The sequence below is a fragment of the Carassius auratus genome, chromosome 12, assembly GCF_003368295.1.
Source record: "Carassius auratus strain Wakin chromosome 12, ASM336829v1, whole genome shotgun sequence".
NCBI lineage: Eukaryota > Metazoa > Chordata > Actinopteri > Cypriniformes > Cyprinidae > Carassius > Carassius auratus.
In genome coordinates, this window is record NC_039254.1 from 3,340,617 (window position 1) to 3,360,628 (window position 20,012).

At 39.0% G+C, this 20,012-nt stretch overlaps 2 protein-coding genes across 8 annotated transcripts in view; one reads left to right on the forward strand and one right to left on the reverse strand.

Annotated features, from left to right (window-relative positions):
* cacna1g (calcium channel, voltage-dependent, T type, alpha 1G subunit) overlaps nt 1-5,708 on the reverse strand; it is a 211,777-nt gene extending 206,069 nt beyond the window's left edge. For 6 of the 7 annotated variants that reach the window (XM_026276274.1, XM_026276275.1, XM_026276272.1 and 3 more), the window contains exons 1-2: nt 5,067-5,708; nt 4,186-4,491 (exon numbers count right to left, since the gene is read on the reverse strand). In XM_026276274.1, the coding sequence (XP_026132059.1) occupies nt 4,186-4,484 (299 nt within the window). In that variant the 5' untranslated portion in view covers nt 4,485-4,491; nt 5,067-5,708. The remainder of the gene's footprint in view (nt 1-4,185; nt 4,492-5,066) is intronic. The other variant, XM_026276279.1, reaches the window with a different exon arrangement.
* Nucleotides 5,709-10,916: 5,208 nt separating this feature from the next.
* LOC113112158 (proline-rich protein 36-like) lies at nt 10,917-14,028 on the forward strand. Its single transcript, XM_026277611.1, has 2 exons — nt 10,917-11,836; nt 12,206-14,028. The coding sequence occupies exons 1-2, from the start codon at nt 10,917-10,919 to the stop codon at nt 13,197-13,199; spliced, it is 1,914 nt and encodes a 637-aa protein (XP_026133396.1). The 3' UTR covers nt 13,200-14,028.
* Nucleotides 14,029-20,012: the final 5,984 nt, after the last annotated feature.

Below are 20,012 nucleotides of genomic sequence, written 5' to 3' on the forward strand. Positions count from 1 at the left end.
GGCCCTGTTGGTTTTTCTTGCACTTTAATAATTTAATTAATTTCCAATTTTCTTATGGAATTTCTGGCAGCAATACATTATTTAGTGCACTGATATGTTATTTACAAGATCTAGCTAAATTAATGCTACATGATATTAAATAAGTATATTTTACATAAACCAAGAGAGTTTAGCTTAGCTAGAATTTTACTACAAATCTAAATAGCGGTTGTTACGGAAAAAGTAGAAATGCATCTGTGTTTTTAAATTATCAAACTAAAGGTTAACCAAAGTCCAAAATCCTAAAATTGCATCAGCAATCTGAGCATTTTACTATAGCATCACTATGGCACATCACTCGGTCTCTTGTAAACCTTTCAGAAGAATTTGCTTTTTTCAAAATTGTTTTCTATTTTCAACAGTGTAACTGAAGGGAAAATAAATACTTTTTATGGTAATACATAGAGGAATGTACAGAGAGACCACAAAAAAACACATTACTGAATTTTAAATCACATCGGCACTGTTTGCAACTGACTACAAACTCTCTGCAAAATCAAAACACAGACACACATATAGACAAAATAAACTAGAAGGTAAGGCAGAGGGTAGTTTAGATCCAATGTGAATGCAAAGAGAACTTTCTTCTATTCAGATCACTTTGTGTGTCTACTGTCTACTTTTTTTATATATATATATATTTATTTATTTTACAATGGTTTTTAGTGTTGTTTATTGCTTTTAAAGTTATTTATTATGCCTGTCAAATGATTAATCTTGATTAATTGCATCCAAAATAAAAGTTTGTTTACATAATATATGCGTATACTGTGTATATTTATTGTTGTATGTATACAATATATAGTATATTTTTACATATGTAAGGAACACACACACACACATTTATGTACATATGATTTATGTCAAATAATTAATTGTTGTTTATTGCTTTTAAAGTTATTTATTATGCCTGTCAAATGATTAATCTTTATTAATTGCATCCAAAATAAAAGTTTGTTTACATAATATATGTGTGTTCTGTGTATATGTATTATGTATATATAAATACATACATTTACATATTTAAAAAAACATAAGTTATATTTTGGAATCAATTAATTACAATTAATTGTTTAACATCCCTTTTATTTATTATGGTGCGATTTCTATTAGTTTGCATTAAATTTGTATATTAAATTACAGTGTCAAAGATATTTCAAATACAAAAGTAAAAAAAATGTAATATTATTTATTTAAAAAAATTATATAATTAATCATTTATATAATTAAATCAGTTTAATAATTGAACTACGCCATATGACTGTTTCAATTTCAAAGCAATTAATCGTGCATTCCAACATTCGAAAGAGGACTTTCAAATGGTAGTTTACTTTTGTAACCCGAACTGTCTCTCTCACTCTTACACAAGCTTTCTTAAGTGCGCGCACACACACACACACACACACACATACAAACAATCCCAAAATGCAGAAGCTACAGATGAAATCCTGGAGGTTCCAGAGAAAACCCCATGACGGAGGACAAGTCAAAGGTTCAATAAACTATAGTAACCCTCAAGGGAGAAAAGATCTAATGACTGACAGGATACAAACACAGAATGATGAATCACAAAGACTGCAGAATCGTTTCCTAATGGCAACCAGACGCACAAGGATGCTTTCATTACTTGTGAATCAATAATACAAAGAGACTTTTTTAATGAACTGATTGAGCGATCAACTGACGCACATGCCAAATTGCAAATGAGATTGTCAGCCGTTGCAACACAGACAAATTCAAATTTCTAGTTTTACATCCCAAGAGTGGAAGTATGAAAATGAGCTTGTCCAAAGAATCTTAAATGGGACAAACACTTTTACATGCTTCCAATGGGATGAACAGAGCATCGATCTGAGATACTTTACAAACTATTAAAAAACAGTGACCTTTATCTAATGCCTACAGAGATGTATTAAAGGTCACCTATGAAGACCATACATATAAATAAAAGCTCTCGGCTAATAATGAGTCCCAGATATTCAAACCCCACTCCACACCACAACAATGATCTAAAAACAGAAATTGCTGCACAAGGAATCATTACATGAGATGGCACCATAAGAGATGAACTGTCTCGACACATAAATCTGCAAGACGTTGCACAGAGGACACTCCCGTTTATGCAAATGCCACTGTACGCTATGATTTGTCCTTGCACTGTAGACTCAGCATCACGTTTGACTGTATTACACTTACTTTACTTAACCACCTTTTCATAGCTATTTAAAATCAAAATGAACAGCCAGCCTATTCATTGATCTCGACTGGACGGTAAACAGATTGTGTGTGCAGCTGTGCAGCATGATGATTCAAGGAGAGGGAATTCCACATCTTTTTCTTGACCACAGTTAATAGGATCCCTTTTGGCTCAGTCCTTTCCTAAGCGCATGAGCACACCGGACCGACGGGAACACTGTAGAAACAGTGGCATTTAAGAATATGCAAATGCGATGGCACAAGCGGACTTTATCCTCTCTGAGGAATACTAGACCATCAGGCCCGGAGAACCACAGGGCCCGTTTACACCCAGTGGCACTGTGTTTCATAAGCAAAGCTTATTTTTTAGGGATGTGGGCTCGTCTAATGGGGGAAGAGCGTGAGGAGGTTGAGAAACAAGAATGGGGGAAAGATGAGTGTGTTTGATTGGGCAGCCTTTCAGAGCCCACAAGTCTCATCATATTTCCTACTGAAGAAAAACAAAGCATTTGAACCCAGACATCACAATCACGTCCAGCCAGCTCGTTCGATCCAAAAGAGCATTCTTTCCTTCGGCGAGGCTGCTGCGAGTCCGTCGGAAACCAAACAGATCACCTACACCCAGAATCAGTCAGACTGCAAGTGCACACCTCTGACTCACACATGCAAACCACATCCCTTCCTCACACGCTCGCAATCAGGTCCATTTTCTCCTCTTTCTGCGTAACGTCGGGCAGCTAAACAAGGAGTCCTCTTAAGGTACAAAATGAAATCATCTTGAGAGCTTTAACGACACCCTAAAATTAGAGTCATTAGGACTAGATCGATGTGACTAATCTAAACCACTTGTTAGGCGCTCCTACTGAAAGCTAAGCTAGGATTGACTGGTTTTCACTTAAATAATTAACTAATCGCAAAGTTTGGAATTCAATGTGGCTATTGATTTCTTCTCAATATTTTCTCAGAGGGAGTCATTTGAACCCTTCATCTGATCCTGTAGAAAGTAAAAAGCAGTGAACTTAATTCCATGAAGATATAGGCCCAATGCAATTTTGGGCTGAATTTTAGGCACTGCCCACACAATTCATAATTCTACTATTTTATGTTTTGACAAATTGGTCGTTACTTTGTAGAATAAGCTTACGCCCCATTGATGGTAAGGTTTAGAGGTGGACCTCCATGCTTACTTTTTCAAAACAAATTTTCATATGAACCACATCATAAAAGTCACACAAAAAGGCAACCTTATAAAACATTTATGCACTGTTTCTCATGAGAAAAGCACTGCCATCTGATAAACCATAAACCAGTGCATAGACATTTATTTTTAGATAATCTTGCCTTACAGAAAGATGTTAAATATCAAACTGTGATGATAAAAAGCCAAAGGCACTTTGTGTTCACAGGTCTTAGCTCTAGAAATTCAAGACACCAAGCAAATAACTTAACTCATCAGTGCTAATAAATGAGGTAATGCCATAAAGTGCCTCAGAGCGATGCCTTGTTGGCCAGTTAATGGAATATAATGACTTTCCTCAGCTTGTTTGTCATACAAACGCACAAAACTGTGTTAAGACAGTTATGAGCCTGCTGAGGTAACATTAATGTTTGCCAAAACTCATAAATTCTAATATTCTGCAGGATCTATCGCGTTGTCTTCAACAGCCCTAGCGGAATAAAAGCCCTTTAATTTGTAGCTATCGAGCTATCAGCATAATTGGGATATCAAAATAAAATAAAAATTGCGTGTGTTTGGGAGTGGTTTTCTCGATTTACCTAATCTCCAAAGATGACAACTTAAAGCTAGAATTATTTATTCATATTGTGTCGAATACGTTGTTTTCAAACCTAAGACAGCGCCCGGCGGCGTTCGCCGTGGCGCGTCCTACCTGAACAGGTGAATGCCATCCAGGTGAGGCAAAGGACTTGCATTTGAGTTTGAAAGGATATGGATTGCAAACCATTTTCAGACACCAACTCCTTGGGCGCGTGGTCTGCTTCAGATAGAAAAACACAACCGGTGCCAAAGACGGATAGGGCAAGGGTTCCCCGTCGCAAGCGGACGCCTCCTCCGCCGCTGCTCCGGCTGCGCTCTCCCGCCTCTCGCCTCCATCAGACTCAAGCTCATTGCGCTCCCCGCCACCGGACAGGTCGTTAAGTCGTATAAAAGTCCTTGGAAGAGAGGAGCTACCCTCTGCTTCCCTCAACTGATGGTCCTCGGAGATATTTCCTCCATCTTCAGCCATCATTCACCCCCTTGAGGAGAGAAAACGCATGCATTACCAGCTGTACAATAGAAAAAGAAATCTGATTTTACGCAATTATTAAATGTTTTTTTTTTTTTTTTACAAAACATAAAACATTAAAAGCCATGATAGAAGAGCGTACATGTCTATTTACACGTTAGTAAATAAAATGATACTTAATGAAATGTATTAAGAATAAATGTATTTTGAGTTTATTCTTTATTGACGTCGGTGCATTTGAAACAAAGAAGAGCCTATACAGTATATAAAAGGCAGGACTTTTGAGACTATTAAGATTTTACAGGCTGGTATTCAGGGATGAACTGATGGAACTGTACTAAGAAAAAGACAACAACAAGCCACACACAATTCGATATTGTACTTTTGGTGTCCTATCATTAAATAAATAAATACTTAATTAAATAATAATAATTCTACGTTGTAAATAAAGGCCAATTATGACTTACTTTTAAACTTGGTACTACATTTTAATATGATTACACAACATAATGATCAGGCAAATGAGCGTGGTGATGTTTAACAATAATTCAGTCAAATGTAATAAATGCACTTTAAATTTCTTACCTTTAATTGCTTCTGACAGTATGCCCAAATCGAGCTTACTCATCGCATGATCATTTCGGTTGCAAAAGCAGTCCAAATGATGGTATTGAACAAGATCAGAGGGAGCTCACAGGCTGTGTTTCCAGGTGGCAGTTACAGCGCAAGCAGGTTTATGGGTATCTCAGTGACTTGGACATCATGCATTAAGATTTCAACATTGTATTTCGATGACCAACAACCAGATCAAAACAAGGTAGGTCCTGCAAAACTGCTTCCCAATCCTGAATTGTGCGCTTCGCTCGTTTACTCCGCGTGCGCGCACTTAAAAGTAGGCTAATGATCAAATATTACAATTTCATGTTTTTTATTCTTTTCTATTAGATCACCGCACGATCCACTGCTCTAAAGTATTCACAACAGTGACAATTATAGATCCAATTAGTAAAATCCTTCAGAATCTTTTCTAAAGGTGCAAGCAGTGATTTCTGTCTGCATATGAAAAGGAAAAGCTTAAGCTCGAGCTGAAAGGATGCGCAAGAGAGCTCTCTGTGCTGAAGTCTTGTCTATTATTGCGAAAATACACAAGTCTCCAATGATTCTCCCAGTCGGCAAAACGGTCTATAGCACGAATCCGCTCATGCGAACCAATTCACAGCTGGATTCGCGTTCAACTTCCAATCCCCGCCCCTCGAAGGCGCGTCCACCAATCAGAGACGACAATAACTCTGCCTCTCTTTTGATTGCATTAAAGAAATGTCAATCAACACTGTACTAACATGTCTGGTGAAACAGCTGGAACCTTATTGTTTACACTGAACCAATAAAACTAGGAATAGTTTGGAACCGGACCAAACAGACTATATGTTTCAAACCTGTTTATTATGCAACGACATTTTATGTCAAGAAACAGAAAGGAAACTATATATATAGGCTATATGTGTGTGTATATATATATATATATTACAATGGGAACATTTTCAGTTGGATATAATCACATGATTTCTGGAAGCAAATTTAGATAATACAATAAAAATGTAAGAAATATTGTGTTGTGTTGAGTTGGTATATTGTCACGCCCATGGACTTTTTGTTGTATTCTTTACATGTGTGCTCTGTGTGGCCCAGTTTTTCCCTCGTTTGATTATGTTAGTCAAAGACCTGATCCTCTTCACCTGTCTGTCCTTTGTCAGCTACCCTACTTTAGTTGTAGTCTGTTCAATTCTGTTTTGTCCGGTATTGTTGATGTTACCCTGTGTGTTAGACCTTTTTCTTTGTGTGGATTACCATTAAAATGACTTGTTGTAATCTTCGCCTCCCTAACAGCAGTACTGTGATAAGTATTTGTTTATTATGACAGCCCTAAAAAAAATGGCTATTGTAAACTGTCTTTAAAATTGTACGGCCCCCGTGTCCCTGGAAGGACCCCCTGCCATTGTTCATTATCTCTGACTGTCCTGCAACAGGAGTTTAGAAAGTTGAATCTTCCTTTCTTAGATTGGAACTTTTCATAAAACAAATCATAAAACATTTTGCACCACTCTGAACAATATTAAAATAGGATTATAATTTATATATATATACTTTTTTTTTTTTTAAGGATAAGGCACCCAAAATTATTTTTTACTTTTTTATTTATTTTGGTCATTTACTCACCCTGAAGTTGTTCTGTAAATCTGTATCAGTTTCTTTCTTCAACTGAACACAAAAGAAGATATTTTGAATAATGTTGTTAACCAAATAGTTTCTGTTCCCTGTTGACTTTCATAGTATTTTCCATAAGTCAGCAGGGACCAGCAAGTGTTTAGTTTCGAGTGTAGTTTAGTGCAGTGAATAATGACAGAATTTTTCATTTTTGGATGAACTATCCATCCCTTTAATGGAAGTTTAATAAAATTACCATAGTTTAATATAAATGACTTTTACAGCCAGTTTGAATCTAATAAAAAAAAATAGGGCAGTAACTTAGTTTAAGTAAGTAGGTGGAAATGTTAAAGTCTAGTCTACATGACTGGAGATTTTTAAAACCATTAGATTAAAGCACAGAGGTGATGAACCAAAAGCGTTTCTCATTAGCGGAAGTCAAATTCTTAAAAAAGTTTTCCTTGATTGCAATGTACTTGACACTATGATTTAATGAGATGAAACGCTGGCATGGGGAACATATGAAAAGTTACAGTACTTGAAATGTCCTTGTTTTTGTATATTCTACCATTTAAACAGGATGAATGTGTCCTCCCAAATAACATTTGTATCTTTAACATACAGTAACAGTTCAGTACATTATCTAGGACATTATCATTTATTAGTGTTAGTTATTTATTATCAAGTTATTGCAGATTAGAACAACAAAAGATAACTGCATGTTTAGTAAAATATTTGAAATGTTGTTCCAGAGGTACGTACAGTAGCTCCACAGTACTTCACAATGTGTGGCTGCACATTATGAAACACCTTGTACCACAGAGGTAGAATGTCTTTAATCATGTCTATAAAATATGATCAACTGTAAAAGACCCACTTTCTGCACAGCATTGCTCTACTTTACATTGAACTTTAAAGTGCAATAGCATGTAAGAGTGGGTAAACCAAGTTTCCCTTCACTGCCACCTATGGTAAAACAATAAAAACACATCAATGAGTGCACAGAGAAAAAAAAATGTAATTGAGCAAATACAATATTGATGCAATACAGTTTCGCCAGCTGCAATAGAAATAAGCGATGTGTTGTAAAACATGATTTAAATAGAAAAGAAAACAATATGCTCACAGCAGAAACATACAGTAACTGTTGTGGCAGCAGCACTTATAGAAAATAATTTACACAAAGAAAGTATACCGTATTACCACAGAAATATTCAATACTCCCAAGGTCTCTTCGGAAATGTGCAACTCGAAAAAAGTGTTAATAAAATTTTATATTGCGTAAAAATAATATAATATGAACTTCAGAATGGCTATGACTATTTTACTTCATATGTTGATGTTTCATTTATTCATTTATTTATTTTTGGTCCAAATATATTATATCCTATAAAATAAGTCAAGATGAAACTTTAATTAAAGAAATACAGAATATAGTGATTAAATTATTCCAATTTGCTGAAAACTGAAAAAGGACGAAAAGCTGTAATGATTCAACTTGTGTCTGTCTGTAAAAACAAGTCAATATTCGGCTTTCCAACTGAATTTTCAATCAAATTAAGTGATTAAACCCTTCGATTCCAATGACCAGTTACTAGATTATGCTAAAGTCATTTTATTGCACTCTGTCCAGCAAAGGTAATTATATATTGATTAATGGATTACACCCTTCAATGGTGAAAGCCTGGCATACATATCTATGCCATTAAGACTTTGTGTAGCATTTGAATTTATAGCCAGTGAAAGTTTATGAACTCCAGAGAATCAAATTCTAACATTTTCACCACTTTTTGGTCTACATTAATTTTACGGACATTTCTGTTCACTCTAAAAACACAATGCAATGAAGTGTAAACAGACTGCAATAGAATGACTTGATGCAATATGTAATTATTAATGCATTACCTTTGGGACTAAATTCTCTTTTATTGTTTCATTTCTGTGTTAATTAAGATATGCTTTATATAAATTATTTTTTTAAGTTTTATTTGTGGCACAGAAATGGGGGTGAGAGCCCTCAAAGCACTTTCTTTCATCTTCCTCTTTTGAGTTTCCTCCAGACGTCATTAGCAGAAGATCTTGACTGTAATGGGCTGTGCACTCAGTGTTCCCCTCTGGAAGAACATGTCCTGCCAACAAATTTGCTAAAGTTCCACCCTGATCCACTGGGGGTGAGGAGAAAGTTATCACAGGCTCTGAAATTACAGGTCAGTATCAAAAACGGATCATCATTTTTTAGGAACATTACTTGAAAATGTATTTTTGTAATCCATTAAAAAATTTATTCTATACCTGATATAATCAAAACATGTTCCTCTGCCTTCTGGCAGAAAAAAAAAAAAAAATGAAATACACCTCATCTATTCAAACAGTCTGCATTAAATCTTTGTCATTGTAAATTCACTCAAAACACATGGAAAAGAAAGTTTTTTTTTTCATGAACTCATTTGATTGTAATGACAGAATATATTTTTGTTTGACAATTTTTCCATATTATGTCTCAAATATTTGGCTTGCGTTAAAGGAGAATCAAATATATAAGCCATATGCTTTGGCAAGACCACAGCAAAAATGGAAAATATTTCATTTCAGAGTTTTGACTTTGTGTGTCTTTGTATAAGGTTACCCACTATAAATGCTAGATTTTCCTTAGTTATTCATTCATTCTCTGATAGTCATCACAGCCTAGATATTAAAGATTTAATATTAAGAATATCAAAATATACCCACCTTAAAGTTTGGCCATTATTGTAGCCTAAAGCTTGTCAATTGATTTATTTCTTCTTGTCAAAAATGTCAAATCTGTCTCATCAGTTTTTTCCCTCCAAATCCAATTTGAGATTTAGATGATGAGTCTGGTAACCCTAGTGAGAAACGCAGAGCCATCTATGACAGCGAGAGCACAGGGAACTGGGTGTGTGGCTGGGTTTTCCTAACCTTTGACCTCTGTCTTTCCTTTCTCCTCACTGCTGGACTTAAGCGGAGCTTCTCACAAGAGGGCTCAGCTGGGCTTTATAAATAAGCGCAGAAAGGTCACAACCTGCCTCCATCTGACAGCCCTTCAGAGCTGCGGTCCGTAACTTTGTTTGTGTTCAAAATGTAGAAAAATGTATATAATAAGCGAGTACACCATGAATCCATTTTCCGAACCGTGTTTTTAGCTTGTCCTGAATCACTAGGGTGTCAGGATCCTGCCCTGACAGTCTTGTCTGTACTGTCTTTGTTCAATGTGTCTTTGTTTATTTTGTGCCTGAGCACATGGTTGTGTCTCTTGTGTCTACCACGTGCTCCTCTTGTCCCACCTCCTTGTTTTCCCTGGTCACGCCCTCTTGTTTAGTCCCTATTAGTCAGAGTGTTGTCACCTGTTTCTCATGTCTCTGTATGCTCTTATTGTGATCATTTCCCTCCTGTGTTTGCCGGTTCGTTTTGTGTGTGAGTTAGTGTCTGCTTAGCGTGCTAGCTTTTCTAAACTAATAGCGGTTTTCCCTTGTCAGTTTAAGTCTGGTATTTCTTAGTTTAAGTTTATCTTGTCACTGTTTATTCTAGTCTAGTTTAAGTGTTTCTTTTTGTTTGGATCTCACTTTTAATTTGACTTAAGTTTGACTTGTTCTTTAAAGTGTTTATTTTCCCCTTTTGAGTTATTTTCTTGGTTAGTCTTCCAGTTATTTCTAGAACTTTGATTTGCATTTGTTTCTTTACCTTTTTAGTTTACTTTGGTTATTTCCCTAGTTAATCTGGTTTCTAGGTCATAGCACCCTTGTCTGATTTTTGCCCTTGTATTATTATTATTATTATTATTATTATAGTTGTTGTTGTTGTTCTCATGTTGTCTTAAGTCTTGTCTAGTGTCTTGTGAGTTCTGTCTGTTCCTGTCTTGCCCGCTGCCTTCTCCCTGGCTACTGGGTCTCCCCGCCTGGAGGTCTGACGTGTGTGGCTGTACCGCTATAGTCAAGTGCCCTTGGTTCCTGGTGTTGTGGTCTGGTCCCTTGCACAGCCTCTACAGTCCTGCACTCGGTTGTCACCCAGAGCCCCCCTCGGCGGTCATCCCCCCCCCAACTGCCTGCTCCACTGTCTACCCATCTACCCAATCCTTCTGTCTGGACTGTTCAAGCCACTCCCTCCTATCGTGCTTTGTCTTTTGTCAATAAACATTTCTTGTTCACTCTGCATCTGGGTCCTCTCCCTCAGTAACCCTGACAGAACGAACCGGCCAAGTCAGGACCCAGCAGAATGAGTATCAAGATCCTACCCCCTGCAAATGCTCAGGAGAGACTGGCCCGCCAGCAAGGCCTGGGTGCACTTCGGCAGCAGGGGCAAGAGGTGAGGGCCTTTGCCCAATTCTTTTGGACTATGTCTAGGGGCCTTGAGTATCAGGATGCAGCCCTTAAGGATGTCTTCAACCTCTGTTTGGATGATCCACTGCCTCAGTGGGAGATGGAGCAATTGAGGATCTTGGACTTTTGGAACTTTTCCAATTATTTGCACCACCGCAAGGATTGGCAGATACTTACACCACCAGAGTCCCCCTACAGTGATCACCCCACTCTCACTCCATCGAGTCAAGTCCCTGATCATCTTTTGACTCCCACTGAGAAAAGGAGAGTGAGAAGGAGGGCAGCCAAAGCTGCTGCATCTGTCATGGAGGCCTCTGTGCTGGTTCCAGCCTCCGAATTGGCTGAGTCCCTCACAGTCACGTCTGAGTCAACCAAGTGCTCTGAAGCGGTCAAGCTCAAGGAAGTTGTGAGGGAGGTTCCCCTGTTAGCCCCTGTTCCTGTGCCAGTCAAGCCTATTTTAGTCCATTCCAAGTCAGTCAAGTCCAGTCCTGAAAATTCTGTGTCAATGTCAGTTCATGTAAGTCAAGATGTAGGTGATGTGAATGCTTACAGGCCTGGGAGACGAAAGGGTAGGAGGGCCCGCGCCAAGAGAACTAGAGACCTTAGTCTGGAGATCCCTCCTGCAGTTTCCCTGGGTGATCTCAAGTGGCCTGCTGCTTCAGTCATGACCATGGAGTCCAGTGGTGAGCAGCCAGCTCCAGAGCTCACTCCAGTGTCTGCTCCAGCCCCTGTGTCTAGCCCACAGAGGACTCCAATCTTGGTGGCCCCAGCGGGCAATTCCACAGCCCTCGAGGGCGGTCAAGAACCCACTCCCGAGTCTGTTCCAGTAGCCCCGGAGGGCAGCTCAGCAGCCCCTGAGGGCGGTCAAGAACCCACTCCCGAGACTGTTCCAGTAGCCTCGGAGGGCAGCTCAGCAGCCCCTGAGGGCGGTCAAGAACCCACTCCCGAGTCTGTTCCAGTAGCCCCGGAGGGCAGCTCAGCAGCCCCTGAGGGCGGTCAAGAACCCACTCCCGAGTCTGTTCCAGTAGCCCCAGAGGGCAGCTCAGCAGCCCCTGAGGGCGGTCAAGAACCCACTCCGGAGTCAGTTCCAGTAGCCCCGGAGGGCAGCTCAGCAGCCCCTGAGGGCGGTCAAGAACCCACTCCCGAGTCTGTTCCAGTAGCCCCGGAGGGCAGCTCAGCAGCCCCTGAGGGCGGTCAAGAACCCACTCCCGAGTCAGTTCCAGTAGCCCCGGAGGGCAGCTCAGCAGCCCCTGAGGGCGGTCAAGAACCCACTCCGGAGTCAGTTCCAGTAGCCCCGGAGGGCAGCTCAGCAGACCCTGAGGGCAGTCAAGAATCCACTCACGAGTCAGTTCCAGTAGCCCCAGAGGGCAGTCCAGAACCAAGTCCGGAGCCCATTCCTGCAACCCCAGGGGGCCCTCAAGAATCAGTCCCTGAGTCCATTCCTGCAGCCCTGGAGGGCAGTTCGTCCACCCGCCAGGCCACTCAAAGGTCAGTCTCTGACCCCATTCCTGCCGCCCCAGGGGGCAGTTTATCAGCTTCTGAGTCTCTTCCTGTGGCCCAGGAGGGCTTTTCGACAGTCCCCACAAACAATCCACAGTCGCCTTTGGAGCCTGGTCCAGAGAACCCTAATCTCTTTGAGGCCATTCCAGAATCCCTTGCTAGTCATGTCTTGCCAACCAAGAATACCCGGCAATCCAACCTGAATACCCAGTCCAGTTGGCAACCCTTGCCTGTGAGAGGTGTTCCTGTAGGGAGAGGTGCCACCAGCCATGACCCCACCTTTGCAGAGTCGGATAGACCGGGCTTCCCCAAGCCGGCAGCACCCTGGCCTAACCATTCCCCTGGAACCTTTTCCACCCCTCCCAGCCCACCCCCTGTTTTCCCTGATAGGCCTGGATTTCCAAGGTTTTCATCCCACCCACCCCCCCAGTCAGTACCATCTTGGCCCCCTACCATGCCTGTGCCCCCTTTCTCTCCTCCACCCAGGGTGGACGCCTGGAGGCGTCCTTTGGAGGGGGGGTACTGTCAGGATCCTGCCCTGACAGTCTTGTCTGTACTGTCTTTGTTCAATGTGTCTTTGTTTATTTTGTGCCTGAGCACATGGTTGTGTCTCTTGTGTCTACCACGTGCTCCTCTTGTCCCACCTCCTTGTTTTCCCTGGTCACGCCCTCTTGTTTAGTCCCTATTAGTCAGAGTGTTGTCACCTGTTTCTCATGTCTCTGTATGCTCTTATTGTGATCATTTCCCTCCTGTGTTTGCCGGTTCGTTTTGTGTGTGAGTTAGTGTCTGCTTAGCGTGCTAGCTTTTCTAAACTAATAGCGGTTTTCCCTTGTCAGTTTAAGTCTGGTATTTCTTAGTTTAAGTTTATCTTGTCACTGTTTATTCTAGTCTAGTTTAAGTGTTTCTTTTTGTTTGGATCTCACTTTTAATTTGACTTAAGTTTGACTTGTTCTTTAAAGTGTTTATTTTCCCCTTTTGAGTTATTTTCTTGGTTAGTCTTCCAGTTATTTCTAGAACTTTGATTTGCATTTGTTTCTTTACCTTTTTAGTTTACTTTGGTTATTTCCCTAGTTAATCTGGTTTCTAGGTCATAGCACCCTTGTCTGATTTTTGCCCTTGTATTATTATTATTATTATTATTATTATAGTTGTTGTTGTTGTTCTCATGTTGTCTTAAGTCTTGTCTAGTGTCTTGTGAGTTCTGTCTGTTCCTGTCTTGCCCGCTGCCTTCTCCCTGGCTACTGGGTCTCCCCGCCTGGAGGTCTGACGTGTGTGGCTGTACCGCTATAGTCAAGTGCCCTTGGTTCCTGGTGTTGTGGTCTGGTCCCTTGCACAGCCTCTACAGTCCTGCACTCGGTTGTCACCCAGAGCCCCCCTCGGCGGTCATCCCCCCCCAACTGCCTGCTCCACTGTCTACCCATCTACCCAATCCTTCTGTCTGGACTGTTCAAGCCACTCCCTCCTATCGTGCTTTGTCTTTTGTCAATAAACATTTCTTGTTCACTCTGCATCTGGGTCCTCTCCCTCAGTAACCCTGACATAGGGTGCACCTATAATAAGTGTTTATATTCAGACTATTTTAGATTGCTTCGGGGGTACCGCGGCGGAGTAACCCAGTACCTTTGTGATTCTTCATAGACATAAACAGAGAGAAGTAGTTCCGGCTACAATGTTCTTCCGCAAGACGCAAGCAGTTCTGTTTATTAACCGCTAGAGCGTCAAAAGTTACCTACCGCAGCTTTAAGTTGAGTCCCACAATGCCTGTTTCGATCTCAATCTCAAGCTTCGTGTTTTGTTCCTGAATGATTCAGAGTTACTGAAAAATATAAATTGAGTAAATAATTCAATGACTCATTTAAAATTACAGTTACAGATGAATGAGTTAATGATTCACCACTAAAGACAGTCTCTTGGTTCCAGTTACTGGTGGAACTATGTAACCTAAAGAGTCAATAAAAATCCCCACCAATAATTCCAGTAAATCATGCAAACGCTGCCAAGGGAAGTGTTTAAACAATAAAGTCCCAATGCTGTTAGGGACCATTGACACAAAACACATTTTTGTTTTTAAATATACCAGATGCATGGCAGTGGAATAAAATGACAATATATAAAGCTGTGTGTGTTTTTTTTTTTTTTTTTTTTTTTTTTTTTTTTATGTGTGCACCACATTTTTAGAACACGGTGTCATGAGCAAGATGATGCAAGACACAAGTACAACAATCTAAAAACAATCTCAAAAAAAAACATTATATCCAATGGTGACTGGATATAAATTGTTAAAGAGAAAGTTATTGTTTATTCACCCACAAGTTGTACCAGGCATCTATGAATTCCTTTATTCTGCTGAACACAAATAATATTTTGAAGAAAGTGTTTAACCCCATTGACTTCCATAGTATATTTTTCCATTCTAGTGAAATCAGGAGGGTCTAGCAACTGTTTCATTACCAATATTCTTCTAAATTTTTTATGTTCATTTAAGAAAGAACAACTCAAACAGGTTTATAGCAACTTGAGCAACTTAAAACATTGTTAACTAATTTGTAACCTAAATTTTCCCATAGACTATTACAGCACAATGTCACACCTTCTGTTAGCACATGTTAGTCCCTATTATAACAGCACTTTTAAGAATGCTGCTTGGTTGTTTGTATCTGGTTGCTGAATTCCACAAGCAGCCAATCAGAATCAAGTATTCCAGAGAGCCTATAGCCTAATAAGTAAATTCATCATATAAAAAGTCATTAAATGCATTTAACTCCTGAGACTGGAAGTTCTTTTCATTCACATTCCAATTTTATTAGACAAACAAAAATATGTTGTACTGTATGTATTTAGACATGTAGACCAGAGGCGAAAATGAAGATTGAATAAATGGTCTCAGTGCAGGTGCACAGAATAGAATCAATAAGATAGAGAAAACCATTAGAACTGTGAGTTTGTATTTGTTCACCAACGTCTTTATGATTTTTAATTTTGTTTTATTTTAGTTTTTTAGCAGATTGCAAGAGTCAAAGGGCATAAGACAGTTTGAGTGGCAGACTGGTAGATCTATTATGCCAAGATTGTGAGTTTGATTCCCAGGGATCAAATATACAGACATGAATGATAAATACTGTATGTATCTTCAATGGATTGTAAGTTATAATTCTTTAAAATACTGCCTCCGCAGGTTTTGAAACAGAGTATTTATCTGTCCGTGGTCAGTTTCCTGCTGTCTTGAGCTTAACCTCAGTCACCATTGCGTGACTCCTTGAGCCCGAGCGTGGGGCTGCCTTTATGTAAATCACTCTATGATTTATCAAAGTAGAGCGATAGAAATCACCAGGCAGGAATGTAAATTGGAAGCAGATCAGAGAGTCAGGGCAGGCTGAGCAGATGTTATAGGTACAATATAATCTACATCACTCACACACTCTCCACAGCTCTGAGATACATATGTATGTTTGGTGTTATTGCACATAACAGAAAACTCTTGAACAGGCCTCCTACATTGAATCCTACCCATTGCTTTTAAAAAATATGTTATGGGCTTGTAGAATGTTTTGGTGTGTATGGGAGTATTTACTGTATAGTGGTATAAAATGGTTGAGTTTTGAATAAACATAAAATGAAGTAAGGAAGAGGTAATAAGTCAGTTTTGTATTAAAATAATTTTGAATGTGGTCAAAGTAGTGTACAAAGCATGTGAACGTCCAAACAAAAGCCATATTATCATACGTTATGGTTGATGATTTGACGTTGATGTTGAGACTTTTGAGCACTAATGATAAACAACATACAGAAGTCTAAAAAGACAAAGGATTAACGCTATTCTGTAGTCAATCTCATCAACGTGAGAGAAAAAAAAGACTCACCAGCTGGTGCATTCATGGGGGATCTCTATAGGTGAAGGTGATTATTTCCGCAAAACAAGAGATTTTTAAAAATAGAAAGATGGCCTATATTTTATATATAGATCTCAGGGTCCTGACTATTGCCTGCTAAAATGAAAATTTAGGAGCTAAAACTTTTTTGACCTATTACAGAATCACTCTCTTTATGATTAACAATAAACAAAAAGTTCATCACATGTTTTCATAAGAACAACCAGTCAGATAGATGTAAGTTTCATAAAGGTATAGGCCTAGGTCCAATTAAAAAAAAAAAAAAAAAAGATTAATAGTTAAGTAAGTGAGTCAGTTACAATCTAAGAAATTGTTTAGAATGATTCACTGACTGAGTTTGGGTCTGATTCAAATGGCACAAGTACAAGATTGTCAGGTGAATCTTTTTTAAAATTTTGAACCAGTTCATTTGTTTGTGAATCAGATATGAGTAACACTCTGTTAGTTGCTGCCAGTTGTGAGCATTTTTTATAACTATATCATATAAAAAATAAAAAAAATTATATATATATATATATATATATATATATGCTCATTTGCAAGCGTTAAATCTTTCCCAGACGTTATTGATTGATTGATAATTTGACACATTTGCTGCCATTTTAGTCATAGGCCTTATCATACACCCGGCGCAATGCGACGCAAGGCGCTGCGCAAGTGTGTTTGTTTCAGTCCAGCGCTGTTCGCATATTCCCGTCCAGCGCCACGTCATTTAATTAGCATATGCATTTGCGCTGATTTTTGCGCCCATTTATAAATGTATATATATATGTGTCATAGTGGATAGTCATCGCATATATCATAATTTATCTATTTGCAAGCACACGAGCAGCTACGTTTCATCTCGGAGACGCGTTCTGTCTTTGCGCTTGCCAAATTCCGCCATGTAAATAGCAAATCCGTCATGGCACTAGCGCAACTGGCTCTTAAAGGGAATGGAAGATGAAACTCTGATTGGTTTATTGCACGTTACTGCCAAAAAACACCCATTACTCATTAAGAGAATAGCCACCCGTTCAGAATATGCGCTTGGGCGTGCCAACCCTTTTTTTGCAAAAGTGGATTTGGACACGCCCTGAGTGCACCTGCACCATGCTCTTTACACTTTGCGTTTAAATCGTTAAAATAGGGCCCTTAGTCTGGAGCCCAACACTTTTTGTTGTTGTTGTTGTTTTGCAGTTTAAATTTGAACAAAAATTCATGAGAATTATGGAATTCTGACTTATTTTTTATAACTGCAATATAAAAATAAAAAAAAGAAATGTGATATAAAAAGTCATAATCAGATTTTGTATTTTTATTCCGTTGTGAAAAAAAAAAAAAAAGAATCAGGGCCCGGATCCCCGATAACGCTCACTTTTAGCGTCCTAAGAAGACTCGAAAGATATATCTTACTAAAGTTGTTTATGCTCCTAAGTGTGTTCCCCAAAGTGTCCCTTAGAAAGCTTCTTAATACACTGCCTCTTACGTTCGACGTTACAAGAGAGCTGTCCCGAGTGAAGGTGCTGAATTATTTGGCATCGATGGCTCAGGAATTGATTTTCCACTTCATGCGAAGGTGCATTACAGCGTTAAGAAAGGCAACACGTTCTATGCAAAAGAAACATTCCTCAAATTATTTCAGTAACATTTATTTTAACATAGTTTAGGTTATCTGTAAAATATAGACTATAAATTATATTATCAAATGGTCAGTAATATGTTCACACGATATGTTGTGACGGTAAGATGAACCGGGTATCCCTCGCTAATCATCCACCCTCCTTATCCCATTGTGCCACTTTTGCCGCTTCTTGACATGGGTTTAACGACTTCTAAAAATTATGTAATACACTTTTATATTAATGGTAATGTACTTTACAATCAGAATTAATCTTAAATCAGCTGCAGCTGCAACGTACAAAAGGGCACCAAGCTTCTCGTCAGAGGAACCTTGCAACCAGGTCGGAGATCACACTCGTATGGTCCACTATAACCTGCATGTTTATGTTAGGGATGGGCGATATCACATTTTTTTCCATGTGATACGATACCGATACTTTTTGTTACAATTTTAACGATACCGATACCGATACTGCTTGTAACACTGCAAAATAATCTTAATTTTATATATATATATATATATATATATATATATATATATATATATATATATATATATATATATATATATATATATATATATATATTAGTGGTGGGCCGTTAGCGAGACTCTTATCGGGCGATAAAAAAATATCGCCGTTAATCTATTCTCAAAGTTGGGTTGGGAGCTGGGTCTATACTAACCAAGCTATGATGACTTTCACCTTGATATTTTATATAACTGACTCGCTGAGGCCAGCCTAAAAAGATGCTCAGGACAGTTGACGGGCCACTGCTGCCCATCGTCACGAAAGCTTATCTTTCTCACGTGTTGTTAAGCCGTACCACTTGTCGATTTAAACATTAAAGCTTCCAAAAACTAGATGCGGAAAAGCTGAACAGAGTAGCGCGTGCCGTTAGGTGCGCACGAGAAAGAGAGCCGCATATCACGGACAGCGAAACTGAACCGAGCTCTCTTCTGTTCAGGTCTCACACAGAGAAAGGCGTCTCAAAACACTAGAACATCGAATTTGCTTATTTTTGCTCTTGTGCCGAAAAATACAAAATATGTCAAAATATCCACCTTGGAAATTATGCTTGAAAAAACTGTCAGTTATTTCTTAAGTGAAAGTAAACAGTTGAGGAAAAAAATGGGATGTGTGTTATAGATGTTTCAACGGCATCAACATAAACCAACGTTAATGCGCGTGAGCGCTTTTGTGGACCTAACTTAACTTCCGGTAGACTCCAAATAGAATCAATAACAACAGCCAAATCCCTCTAGAGTAGATATTTTTTGATAACAAACAAAATGTGTTTTCTTTGTGGATCAGGCGGACTTAATGAAAATGCTAATTCATTATTTGCCAGCAGGAGATGTTTTAAAGCGCGAGATATAGAGGTTTCCCCAGTAACAGCTGTAAACGAAGCAGAGCTGGTACGCTCACACGCTGCTTTATCACGCATATAACATGCAAATCTTCTTTCAGAAATACAGCGATATAAAAACACCCGTGCCTCGTTTTGATATTTAAACATAAATGTAAGGAATTATTATTAAACGTGCAGTACGTTATGTAATGTTACGTTACTCATGTTTATTTAACGAAGCCTTTTTGAAAATCAATCCGTTTTAAAATTGTGGCGAGTCTCCAAAAATAAATAAATGTATGGGAAACACATCCTGCAGCACATCCACCTGAGCCCAACTTCAGTCTACTCATCACCTTGGCTTTAACTGCGTTTGTAGATGGCACCGCAGCCAGACCGATATACACAACACAGACCGGAAGTTAACTTAGGTCCAGGCGCGTGCGCCCGATGAAACCGTCTATAGTTAAAATGTCAACTATAGACGGTTTCATCGGGCGCACGCGTCTGGACCTAAGTTAACACCATATTCTGATACCACATAAAGTCAACTTCATAAATAGGCCTGTATCTATTGCGAACATATTTTATTATTAGTCTTAAAATGTCCATAACATAAAATCATTGTTGAGCCACAACATTGCCAACAT

Coding starts and splice junctions, on each gene's coding strand:
- LOC113112158 (XM_026277611.1), top strand. CDS start 10,917: ATGAGTATCAAGATCCTACCCCCTGCAAATGCTCAGGAGAGACTGGCC. Junction 11,837..12,205: donor GGTCAAGAACCCACTCCCGA/GTCTGTTCCAGT, acceptor CTCAGCAGCCCC/TGAGGGCGGTCAAGAACCCA.